Source organism: Sminthopsis crassicaudata, chromosome 3 (assembly GCF_048593235.1).
Source record: "Sminthopsis crassicaudata isolate SCR6 chromosome 3, ASM4859323v1, whole genome shotgun sequence".
NCBI classification, from domain to species: domain Eukaryota; kingdom Metazoa; phylum Chordata; class Mammalia; order Dasyuromorphia; family Dasyuridae; genus Sminthopsis; species Sminthopsis crassicaudata.
The window spans coordinates 438,865,112-438,877,646 of record NC_133619.1 but is presented as its reverse complement, the minus strand read 5'-3'; the positions used below and the strand labels follow the sequence as shown (position 1 = coordinate 438,877,646).

The following is a 12,535-nucleotide window of genomic DNA, read 5'->3' as shown; positions in this document are numbered from 1 at the left end:
GAAAAGCAAAGCTTTTATGAAAGAAGTTTTTCGATCAGAAGTACTTAAAATAATAATGGCTTCACTAATCACCTCATTACTGAAGTCATTTGAACTAAAGGTTTTTAGTTTAAAATTTTACACACAAGCATTTCCTAAAACCCTAGAACCCAGAATAAAAACAAACTGCTGTCTTCCCTAAGGAGCTACAGGAGAAAGAGGACCAAGTATTCTTGGAGAGATAGGAAGCTCTTTTGTGAGACCCTTTTAGAAAAACCCTTACTTGCAATATTTCAATTTTGATTCTTTTAGCTAAGTGTAAGTAGCTAAGAGATTAACAACAGATTACCTGGGGAAGAGATGAGCAAAAGCCTTCTCAATTCTATATTCTTTGTTTTTTTGATTCTATTTCTAAGAAGATTCAAAATCCAATTCCAGTTATGGGAAAACCATTCAAGCAGAGACAAAATTGACCTGGGGGCAAGCATCAATAAGCATATTCTCAGATCATCCATGAGGGTGAGACCACCAGACACCACCCCATGAAGAGGATATAGAGCAGCAAAATATGGTCATCCCCACCCTGGTTCTGGTTCTACATGCTAAGCTCAGATTACTATATAAAAAGTCCCTAATTTCAACCAATGAGCAAGCATGTTTTTTTGTGAACTCATTTTTTAAAAATCAATTTATGAAAACAAAAGGATAGTTAGTGAAATGGATAAAGTGCTAATTCAAGAATACCCAAATTCCAACTCAGATAACTGATCCTGAGCAAGTCATAATACACTTTCCTCCCAGGGTTATTGTTAAGTATCAAATTATATAATATTAGTAAAGTGTTTTTCCCCCTTAAAATATTATTCAAGTTCTGGCTATTATTACTCCTAATCCTACTTTTAGGGAAAGAAGATAGTTAATGTCAAAAGGATATTTTTGTGGCTTTTTAAAATACTAGGATAGCAAAGATTTGAAAATTGAGGGAATGTTCATCAAATGAGGAATAGCTGATCAAGTTCTGACATATGATTATAATGGGACATTATTGTGCTGTAAGAAATAATGAGTAGAATGCTTTTAGAAAAATCTTTAAAGATTTGTATGAACTGATGCTGAGTGAAGAGAGCAGAACCAGGAGAATGTGATGATCAACTTTGAGTGACTTAACTATTCTCAGCATCATTATTATGATTATCAGTATGGTATCATAATTATGATAATTCTGAAGGACTCATGAGGAAAAATGCTATATACTTCCAGAGAAAAAAAGTGATAGAATCTGAATGCAAATCAAAGCACACTTTTTAAGCTTTATTTTTCTTTTTTTGTCTGTTTTTTTTTCATAACATAATATGGAAATATGTTTTGCATGACTGCTACACATGTACAACTTATATCAAATTTCTTGCCTTCTCAATAAGACAGGAGGGGAAAGAAAAGGAAAGGAAATAATTTGGAACTCTAAAATAAGCATAACAATTTTACATGTAATTGATAAAAAAAAAATTAAAGTGGTTAAAAACAAACCAGTACAATCTTTTGTGGGTTGGGGGGAACAATATTTGAAACCTTTAAGAAAATGGGAAATAAACGGGGAAGAAAAAAGCTTCTGAAGCAGATAATGCTCCCTTGACTATGAAAGTTAACACAAATTAGCTTGGATTTCATTGCCAATTCTTGGCACTGGGGACTCACTGTGTGTGTGGATTTGCTCATGTCAGCAATGTCAATCTTCCACTTTGCAGAATAAATGTTGGGTTTCCCTAAAAGCATTTAGACCCACTAATTTCAAAAGTAATTACATTGGCCATTTTCAAACCTTTCAGCTGAGTATAGACAACTGAACTCCAAACAGTTTTTGACAGTGAGTGAGCTGGGTGTCAAGTTCTATCAGTCAAGAGAAAGGAAGCTGGTGGAGGAGCTATTCTCAAATACAAAGAAAGCTGGAAGTTATCCTAGAATACTTTCAATACCACAAACTCCTTGACTGCAGTCTCTAAAATGGTTTGAGTCCCACACTCAGAGCCTGAAAATGCAAGGCCTGGGCATGATTTAAAAAAAAAAAAAATGCTAAGAAATAAAATGTATAGCATGAAAAGGCTGGAAAGGGTCTCAGAGAATCTGTAATACAATCATCTCTTTTTACAATAGCAGATCCAGTTACTGGCAGAACCAGGTCTCCTGATTTGTGTTCTTTGAAGCCTACTTATTGTATAATATGCCAACTGGAATGGGAAGATGCCACATCTTTCTCTTACCTCTAGGACATACGCAAAAGGCTTAATAGCTACACAAAGGTAGATGTCCATGGCTTACAAATCTAGATTCCTTTATTTAATAAAAAATAAAAATAAATAACATTTTTGAAAAGATTGATTAGAATTACAGAGCTTACTTGGGCTCAATGAGATGGGCTAAACAGTTCATACCTTCTTCCAGTGCAAACTCTATTACCCCACCAAGAAAAACCCATAAATGATATATTAAAGTATATAACTGAGAAAGAATAATAAAGTAAATATGCAAATAAATAAATGATTGTGATCAGGGGTGAAATTTCTTCACTACAGATTACAATCCTTCATAGACTTAATTAGGTATAGCTAAAGCAGCTAGATGGCATGGTGAATAGAGTGCTGAGCCTGAAGTCAGAAAAACATCTTCCTTCACAAGTTCAAATCAGGGCTCAGACTTACTGTGTGACTCTGAGCAAATCACAACCCTTTTTGCCTCAGTTTTCCCATCTGTAAAAATGAGTTGGACTAAAATGACTGAATAATAACAAATTATGCTTAGAATCTAGATTTAGAAGGGAGAGAGACATAATTTAACTAAGCTGTCTGATTTTTACAGATAAGGAAACTGAGGCCAAGAGTAATTAAGTAATTTGTCCAACGCCATACATTGGAAGCTGGGTTACAAATCCAGGTCCTCCAATTCCAATTTCCTTCCTCTTCTCATTGCACCATAGTAGAATCACTTTTTGTCATCATACACTTTTTGCACATAATATATACTAGGGTGCAAATGCCAATTTCGGGCTCGTGTGACTATAGGGAAAAAGAGAATCAACATTTATATGACATCTATTATGTTTCAGGCATTGTACTAAGCATTTTTGTTTTACAAATAGCTCTCATAACAATCCTATAAGATAGGTCCCATTATTATCTCTATATTACAGTTGAGAAAACTCAAAGGAAGTTGAGTAAAATTTGTCCAGAGTCACACAGCCAACAAGTCTCTGAGGTCAGATTTGAACTTAGGCCTTCTTGACTGGGCCACAGAGGAATATATTTCCAGAAAACTCACATTCTCATGGGAGAGGGGAGGGAGAGGGAGTTAAGGGGGTGCAGTTGAGGTGGCATAATGGAGCACTAGATCTGGATTTGGGAAGACCAAAGTTCAAATCTGGCCTGAGCCACTTGTAATTGTGTGACTCTGGCCTGGAGAGACTTACATGAACTGAAGCATAGTGAAATGAGCAGAACCAGGAGATACACAGCAACAATAAGATTATACCATGATCAATTCTAGTGGACATGGCTTTCTTCAACAATGAGATGATTCAGGTCAGTTCTAATTGTTCATAGTTCAGCGCTATCTGCATCCAGACAGAGGACTATGAGAACTGAGTGTGAATCACAATATAGCATCTTCACTTTTTTTGTTGTTGTTTGCTTGCATTTTGTTTTCTTTCTCATTTTTTTTTCTTTCTGTTTGATTTCATTTTTCTTGTGCAGAAAGAGAAATTAAGCTTTGAAAAAATCCACCGATCATGTCCCAAAATAAAACCTCCAAGGAACATCATAGCCGAATTTCAGATCTATCAAAGAAAGCAAAAAATACTACAAGCAGCAAGAAATAAACAATTCAAATATTGGGATGCCATAATCAAAATTATATAGCACTTAGCAGCTGCAACATTGAAGGATCCAAGGCATGAAACATGAATTCCAAAAGGCAAAGGATTTAAGACAACCAAGAATTACCTACCCAGTGAAATTTAACATAATACTTCAAGGTGGAAAGGGAAATGGTTATTCAAGATTTCAAAATTTCATAAGGAGAAAACCAGATTTGAACAAAAAATGTGATCTCTAATATTAAGACCAAAGAGAAGTCTAAAAATAAAAGGGGGAAAAAAAGGAAAAGGAAAACATAAAAGCTGTTTACATCCCTAGCTAAGAAGATAATATTTGTAATTCCTGAAAATTATACCATTACTAGTACAGCTAGAGGGAATATGCATAAACAGAGGGTGTAGGAATAATATGAATTTGAGGGAATGACATTTTAAAAATTCAGGAATGAGAATGATAAATATATTGAATGTAGGTGGAAAGAAAAGGTGAAATGGGCTAAATTATTTCACATGAAGAGGGGAAAAAAACCCTATTACAGTAGAGGGGAAAATGAAAGAATGGACAATAGGTACTATTTAAATCTTACTCTCATCAGTATTATATCAAAAAGGGAATTATATATGCAATCAGTTGAATGTAGAAATCCATCTTACCCAACAGGAAAGTAGGAGGGGAGGACATTAAGTAAAAAAATGAAGAGAAGTACTGACAGAGGAAAAGTCAGACTGAAGGAGATGGTAGAAAGTGGTAAACAAATGAAAAGCACTATTGAGGAGGGAAAGAAAGGATAAACAGGAGGAAAAAATAGGAGGAGAATAGTAATCACACCTATGAACATGAATAGGATGAACTCTCCACATAAAAGGGAAGCAGATAGCAGGGTGAATCAAAAAAAGCAGAATCTTACCTTATGTTGTTTATAAGAAACACACTTGAAGCAGAAAAGACATACACAGAGTAAAGATAAGGGGCTGGAGCAGAATCTATTATTCTTCAGCAGAAGTGAAAAAAAAAAAGTAAGGGTAGAAATTCTGATGTCAGACAAAGTAAAAGCAAAAATAGACAATTAAAAGAGATAAGGAAGGAAATTACAACTTGTAAAGCAATACCATAGACAATGAGGTAATATCACTACTAAACACATATGTACCAAATGGTATAGCATCCAAATTCTTAGAAGAGAAGTTAAGTGTAGAAAAGATTAGGTACACATAGATTAGGTAGTAAATGACCACAGTAATCTAATATTTAATAAAAACCCAAAGACAGTAGTCTTTGGAATAAGAACTCCCTATCTGACAAAAACTGGAGGTAGCTAGATGGTGTAGTACTTAGAGTACTGGCCCTGAAGTCAGGAGGACCAGAGTTCAAATTCAAACCTCAGACACTGAATACTTCCCTGCTGTGTGACTCTGGGCAAGTCACTCCAATTGCTTCAACAATAACAAGAACAAAAAAGAAAAAAAGAAAAGACAAAAACTGCTAGAAAAAATGGAAAACAGTAAGATACAAACCAGGTATAGACCAACATCTCACACTGTATACCAAGATAAGTTCAAAACGGGTACATGATTCAGACATAATGGGTAATACCAAAAGCAAATTAGAAGAGCAAAGAATAAGTTTATCTGTCAGATCTATGGAGAAAGGAAAAATTTGTGATGAAACAAGAGATAGCATTGTGAAATCTAAAAATAGAGACTTGATTAAAAGACTTTTTAATAAACAAAACCAATGTGATCAAGATTAGAAGGAAAGCAGAAAGCTGGGAAACAATCTTTATAGCAACCATCTTTGATAGAGGCTTCATTTCTTAAATATATGAAGGGAAGAATCAAATTCATATGAATAAAAGCCATTCCCCAATTGATAAATGATCAAAGGATTAACTCAAAGCTATCTAGAGGTGCATAAAGAAGTGCTTTAAATTTCTTTTGATTAGAAAATTACAAATTAAAACAACCCTGAGCTACCACCTCACATCCATCAGACTGGTTATGTGACAAAAAAAGAAAAATGATAAATGTTGAAAAGGATATTGTTAGGTTCTTACTAAGTGCTAATGAGATAATGAGATATTAGGTTCTTACTAAATGCTAAGACGGTAGTTAACAATTTTCTAGTTCTGGTCTTTACTAGGAGTTTAATCCTTTTGAACTTCTGGGGAGGAGCTTGCATGCTTAGGAGGAACAAGTTCATTGGTGTAAGTATTTCTTCCCAGAAGGCCTTGCGTTATCCCATGCCCATTCTCTGGGAAGATAAAAGAGGGCAGTCTTGTCTGGCCCAGACCTGAGGCTGCTCTCTGGAGGGAGAGAAAGAGTCTCTACAGGAGGTCAGAATTGGCTGCAGTTAATGACAGCAGATCTCCTCCCAGAGAGCGATTGGCAGTTTCTGGAGACAACAGAACATTACAGGGTGTGAAAAAATTGGGATACTAATGCACTGTTGTTAGAATTGTCAACTCCAACCATTCTGAAGAGCAATTTAAAACAATGTCCAAAGGGAAGCCAAATTACAAATATTCTTTGATACAGTAATTACACTAGTAAGTCTATATCTCAAAGAGATCATAAAAAAGAGAAAAGGACCTATATGTGAAAAAATATTCGCAGCACCTCTTTTTGTAGTGGCAAAATATTGGAAATCAAGGGGATGCCCATCAGTTTGGGAAAAGCTGGACAAGATATGGTATATGAGTATAATGGAATCCTATTGTGAAATAAGAAATGATGAATATGCATATTTCAGGAAAACCTGGGAAGACTTATAAACTTATGCAAAGTGAAATGAGCGGAACCAGGGAAACATCATACACAATACCAGTGACACTGTGTAATAATCAACTCTTCTTAGCAGCACTATAATCTACCACAAATACAAAGGACTCATGAAGGAAAATGCTCTTCTTAGCAGCACTATAATCTACTGCAAATACAAAGGACTCATGAAGGAAAATGATATCCACATCCAGATATGGAACGGATGGCCTCTGAATGCAGAAGTATCATTTTTTTCACTTACTTTATTCTTTTTGAGTTTTTTTTCCCTTTTTATCTGTTTCTCCTTTTATAACTTTGACTAATATGGAACTATGTTTTATATAATAATTCATATATAGAAGATTCAAAAGAAACGTCCTTCCACTCTCCTTTCCCCCTAGACAGCCCCTCCTGGTTGGCGATGGCGGAGGTGCAGACCGAGATCAGGAACGAGGCTGAGATAGACATTCGGACTGAGGTCGAACCCAAGGTAAATATCAGGACCAAGAACAAGATATATATCTGGACCGAGGCCAAGGCAGAGATAGATATCTGGACCCAGGCCAAAGCCCATTTAGACATCGGGCGTGTGGGAGTCCGAGGCGTTAATGGCGGAGTCAGCCGCGGCAGCCACAGGACATGCGGCGGAGAAACTACTAAGCCCAGGCCGAGCAGCCAGTTATCAGAAATATATAAAAGAAGCCAAAGAAGCTGCCAAGAATGGAAATCTGAAAGAGGCCCTTAAACTTTTTCTACTCAGCAAAAGATGTTTTTTCCCAACGACAAAGTTCTGAGCCAAATCCAGAAACTACAGGAAGCCCTGGAAGAGCTATCGATAGAAGGAGATGATGAATTCGTTGACGTATGCAACAGTGGCCTGATGCTATATCGGGAACTGCACGACAGACTTTTTGAGCACCAGAAAGAAGGTGTGGCCTTTCTCTATAGCCTATATAAAGAGAGAAAAAAAAGGGGGCATATTGGCAGATGATATGGGATTGGGGAAAACTGTTCAAATTCTCGCTTTCCTTTCCGCTATGTTTGATGCTGAACTCGTGAGGTTTGTCCTGCTGATCATACCTACCAGTCTTATCAGCACATGGACCAAAGAACTGGATAAGTGGACCCCAGGAATGAGAGTTGCAACCTTTCATGGTTCTAGCAAGAGTGAACGTACCAGAAGTCTAAATAGGATTCAGAGGAAGAATGGGGTAGCTGTTACAACATACCAAATGTTGATCAACAACTGGCAGCAACTTTCCCAGTTGGATGGAAAAGAGTTTGTGTGGGACTACCTTATACTTGATGAAGCTCACAAAATTAAAAAGCTCTTCTACTAAGTCATCAATCGCTGCCCGAGCTATCCCTGTGAAAAATCGCCTCCTCCTTACAGGAACACCAATTCAGAATAACTTGTATGAGTTGTGGTCCCTCTTTGATTTTGCTTGTCAGGGATCCTTGCTAGGAACATCTAAAACCTTTAAAACTGAGTATGAAAATCCTATTACTAGAGCCAGGGAGAAAGATGCTACTCCAGGAGAGAAGGTCCTGGGGCTGAAAATATCTGAAAATTTAATGACACTTATAAAACCTTATTTTCTCAGGAGGACTAAAGAAGATATACAGAAGAAAAGTACCACTAAACCCTTGAGCAACCTTCCTGAAAAGAATCTAGATGATGACATTATCTACGAAATCCCTTCCCTTTCCAGGAAAAATGAGTTAATTATTTGGGTGTACTTAGTACCTTTGCAAGAAGAAATATATAGGAAATTTTTATCCCTAAACCACATCAAACAGTTATTAACAGAAACACATTCACCTTTGGCTGAGTTGACTGTCTTAAAGAAGTTATGTGATCACCCAAGATTACTGTCAGCCCGGGCTTGCAGTTTGTTAGGTCTCAAAGAAGGCAATTTCTCGGGTGAAGATGAAAGTCAAATGGCTCATTCAAATATCCAGATTAATCAGGTACCTCATGAATCCCTAATGCAAGAATCAGGGAAAGTGATATTCCTTATGGCTTTGCTTAAGAGATTACAAGATGAAGGTCATCAAACTCTGGTATTTTCCCAATCCAGAAAGCTTCTAGACATCATAGAGCATCTTTTAAAGAAAGAAAATTTCAAGACTTTGCGTATTGATGGAACCATTACTCATCTTTCAGAAAGACAGAGACGAATTGACTTATTTCAACAGAGTCAAGATATATCTGTTTTTCTCCTTACTTCCCAAGTAGGTGGATTAGGTATCACTTTAACTGCAGCAACTAGAGTGGTCATTTTTGATCCTAGCTGGAATCCTGCTACTGATGCACAAGCTGTAGATAGAGTTTACAGAATTGGGCAAAAAGAAAATGTTGTGGTTTATAGATTGATCAGCTGTGGTACAGTGGAGGAGAAAATATATAGAAGACAAGTTTTCAAGGGCTCATTAATAAGACAAACAACTGGGGATCAAAAAAACCCTGCTAGATATTTTAGCAAGCAAGAATTAAGAGAGCTCTTTACAATAGGAGATTTTCGGAGTTCTGCAACACAGTTGCAACTACATTCTTTGCATGCTGGTCACAGAAAGACTGATAAGAAATTGGAAGAACATATTGCTTACCTCCACACTTTGGACATAGCAGGAATTTCTGACCATGATTTGATGTTCACCCATGATGTGTCTGCTCATGAAGAGTCTGAGGTAGGAGAATCTCAGTATATTCAAGAGAGGGTTCAAAAGGCTCAACTTCTAGTTGCATTAGAATCTCAAAATAATGAGCTCTTACTAACTAACAACAGAACCAGAGTTAAGGAAACCTGGCTGAAAGAACCTGCCTCTTCCAAACCAAAGAAAAAATACTCTGAGTTTAATGTTGTACATCATCTTTCACCACCTATAATTGTTGATCTTACACAAAAAAACTTTCTCAATTCTGAAATGGCAAATTTAAGTATTATTGAAGACAGTGAAGAACATGATCTCTCTGCCATGAATATAAATGTGCCTGTAAAACAATCTGATGTTCACATATCAGAACATAAAATTGATGATGAATTTATAAGTGATTTTTCTAATGAAAAGTGCCATGAAATGGAAATATCAAAGACTAGTAATCCTGATGATAGTATTCAAGTTTTTCTAGATAACACTCAGGAAAACATAAAGCAGTTAACTAATGGAACAGCAAAACTTGATCTTGAGTCAAACTCAGATCAACTAACAAATTATGAGATTTTACTGCTTGTTAGTCCAGAAAAGTCTGTGAAATTGAGTTCTCTCATTAGCCTAGCAGGCCCAGACCCAAGTGCATTGGAGAATTCTAGACCAAATCAGGACAAGTTAGAAAAAGAATCATTAGCTTCTTCACTGCAGAATGCTGGTGATTTCCATCTTTTCTTGGAAGACTCTCTAGAGAATGGACAGAATCATTCCAAGCAGTCTTTAGAGTACACTGAAAGGGAAAATAGCATATGGGATTCGGTAGCTAATCCTAAAGGACAGAGTATTTTTAGGTATCCACAATTTGAGAATCTCTTTGATCAAGAAAGTGACCCGGAAGATGAAATAGTTCCTGTGAAAACAAGATATAAGACAAGGAGGATTGTTTCAGATGATGAAGATGATTCTGTACCCCCTTTCCCAGACTCATTACTAACACAATTTACCTCAACTCCCCAAAGCAATAAATGCCAAAATGAATTATTTTCATCTGAAATATGTAGCAGTGGAAATAATTCTGCAATTTCTAGAAGATCTCTGGTTTCTAGGAGATCACTTATTAATGTTATTTTAGACAATGTTGAAAATATGGAAGAAAATGCCAGTGAGTATAAGAGTACAGACAAATATTTAGAAGAAGAAGAATCAGCAGAATATAGTCAAGAGTCTGAACATTCAGAAGAAGAACCTGTTGGAGAAACTTTATTGTCCCAAAGTCAGCTGGGCTCTTTATGTGTGTCTCATTCAGACTTGGTGCAGAGTGCATCTGGTGTAGATTCACAAGAAACTACTGCACATAACCCAAGTTCAGCTCCCATGACAGATGAGTATGAGACTCTTGTTAAATGTGGAAAGGAACTGAAAAAAAGTGGGAAAATACAGGAAGCACTCAACTGTTTACTTAAAGCCCTTGATTTAAAAAGTACTGATCCAGAAGTCATGCTCCTGACTTTAACTTTATATAAGCAACTTAATCAAACTTGAGAATGTAGTTTGCTGTGTTTTAAAATCCATTCACAAGTTATCTATACTTACTTTTCTAATTCAGTTTCTCCTAATTTTAAGAAGTACTTTGAGAAAATGATAGATTCTAGCATATTTAGGATGACAATTCAAATAACATGTTTATGTTTCTATTTTATTTATTTTTTTTTTTTGTAAACACTAATTTCATTTGTTACTTCCATCAAGATTGGGGGAGGAAGGGGGAGATTGGAATTTTTGCTGATTATTTTGTTCTTACTGTTTCACGGCCGAGACAGACCATATAGGACAATATTGTTTTGTTTTGTTTTTAAGTTCTTTTAAGTTTACAAGCAAATTAACCCTTTTCTAAAAAAAACAAAAACAAAAACAAAAACAAACAAACAAACAAACAAAAAAAACACCTCCTTGGAGGTTTGCAATCTAGTTGGGAAAATTAAAGTGAATCTAATTCAATTAAATGTTGTGTCCTCTTTGAAGCTTATGATAGTAGTAAGAGTGTATGAAAGCAACTTCTCAGTGGCAACCTGAACTTGAAAAGGCTGTAATTCTAAATGGGACTGGGCACTGCTGCCACTTCACTGATTTCTGATTTGCTCAATTTGTACTGAGGATCAAAAGAACCTACACATTAAAAAAAAAAAAAAAAAAACACTGTCCAAGCTGTTCCAAAAGTCATGGTGCACTTCTGTTAAATCTAAAAATCATAAGATTTAAATTGGACTAGAATCTAGTATAAATACTAGCTCTTGTTAGAAATTTTAACTTGAAACCATCACCATGCTTTGGGGTTTTCTTGATATCAGCATTTTAAAATTTTTTTTTTTAATTTTTATTAACCCGAGCTCTTCTTCCCAAAAACGAGTCCAATTGGATACTAGGTTAATCTAGGGTTCACTTTTACCAGCTGCAGCCTAATGTGTGTTCATCATGAAGCCTTCCTTTCTATTCCCCTCACAATCATTAATTGTGGGGGGAAATGAATCTTGTAATATATAATTGTTCCTCATCATTCAGAAAAAAGCATCCCACTTGACATCTTGCTCACTCCTCATGCCCAAAATTAAAGTTGGAAGGAGTTGAATTCAGCCCCACGTTAAAAGACTGTGAAGTCCTATGACTTATCAAACACTAATCTAAGTGTTTGAGGCAGAATTTGAATCCATGTCGTCTCGATCCCCAAGTCTGGCAGTCTGCTTCCTATACTACCAAGCTTTTTGCGTCCCAAAATGCCAAGAGTATTTTTCCATGTTAGGTTCATTCCTTTCCTATTGGCTTTAGCCTATGGCTAAAAGTTGGCACTTACATGTGCATATAATAACTCAAATGAATATTATAAGGTACTGTCTCAGTTTCACATTTGTGCCAAAAAAAAAAACAACCTATGTATATCTTTTGCACATAACATAATATTTAAAACAAAATTTTTGAACTTGGTTAATCACTATAGATCCCTGATAATTAGAGTATCTACCATATATATCCATTTGGAATATGACTGTAGAACTATATGTCAGGCTACTTGTTTATCAAAAGGACAAGTCCTTTGGGGATGAAAGAGACATTCTGTCCATCATTGATCAACTGGAAGTGATGGATCTTCTTTATGTTAAGATTTCCACTTCCATCAGAATACATCCTCATACAGTATTGTTGTTGAAGTGTATACTTTTTGGCTTAACTCCAACCTCCTCCCTTCTTAAAACTACCCTTAGTTAGAAGCCATTATTTCCATAT

The 12,535-nt window shown here is 36.0% G+C and overlaps 1 protein-coding gene across 1 annotated transcript; it reads left to right on the top strand.

Moving 5' to 3' along the window:
• The first annotated feature begins 7,197 nt into the window (after positions 1 to 7,197).
• Positions 7,198 to 10,798, top strand: LOC141562854 (DNA excision repair protein ERCC-6-like). The gene is given in 4 exon segments (XM_074303089.1): positions 7,198 to 7,371; positions 7,374 to 7,568; positions 7,570 to 7,926; positions 7,928 to 10,798. Coding segments are annotated over 4 exon segments (3,582 nt in total). The 5' UTR covers positions 7,198 to 7,212.
• Positions 10,799 to 12,535: the final 1,737 nt, after the last annotated feature.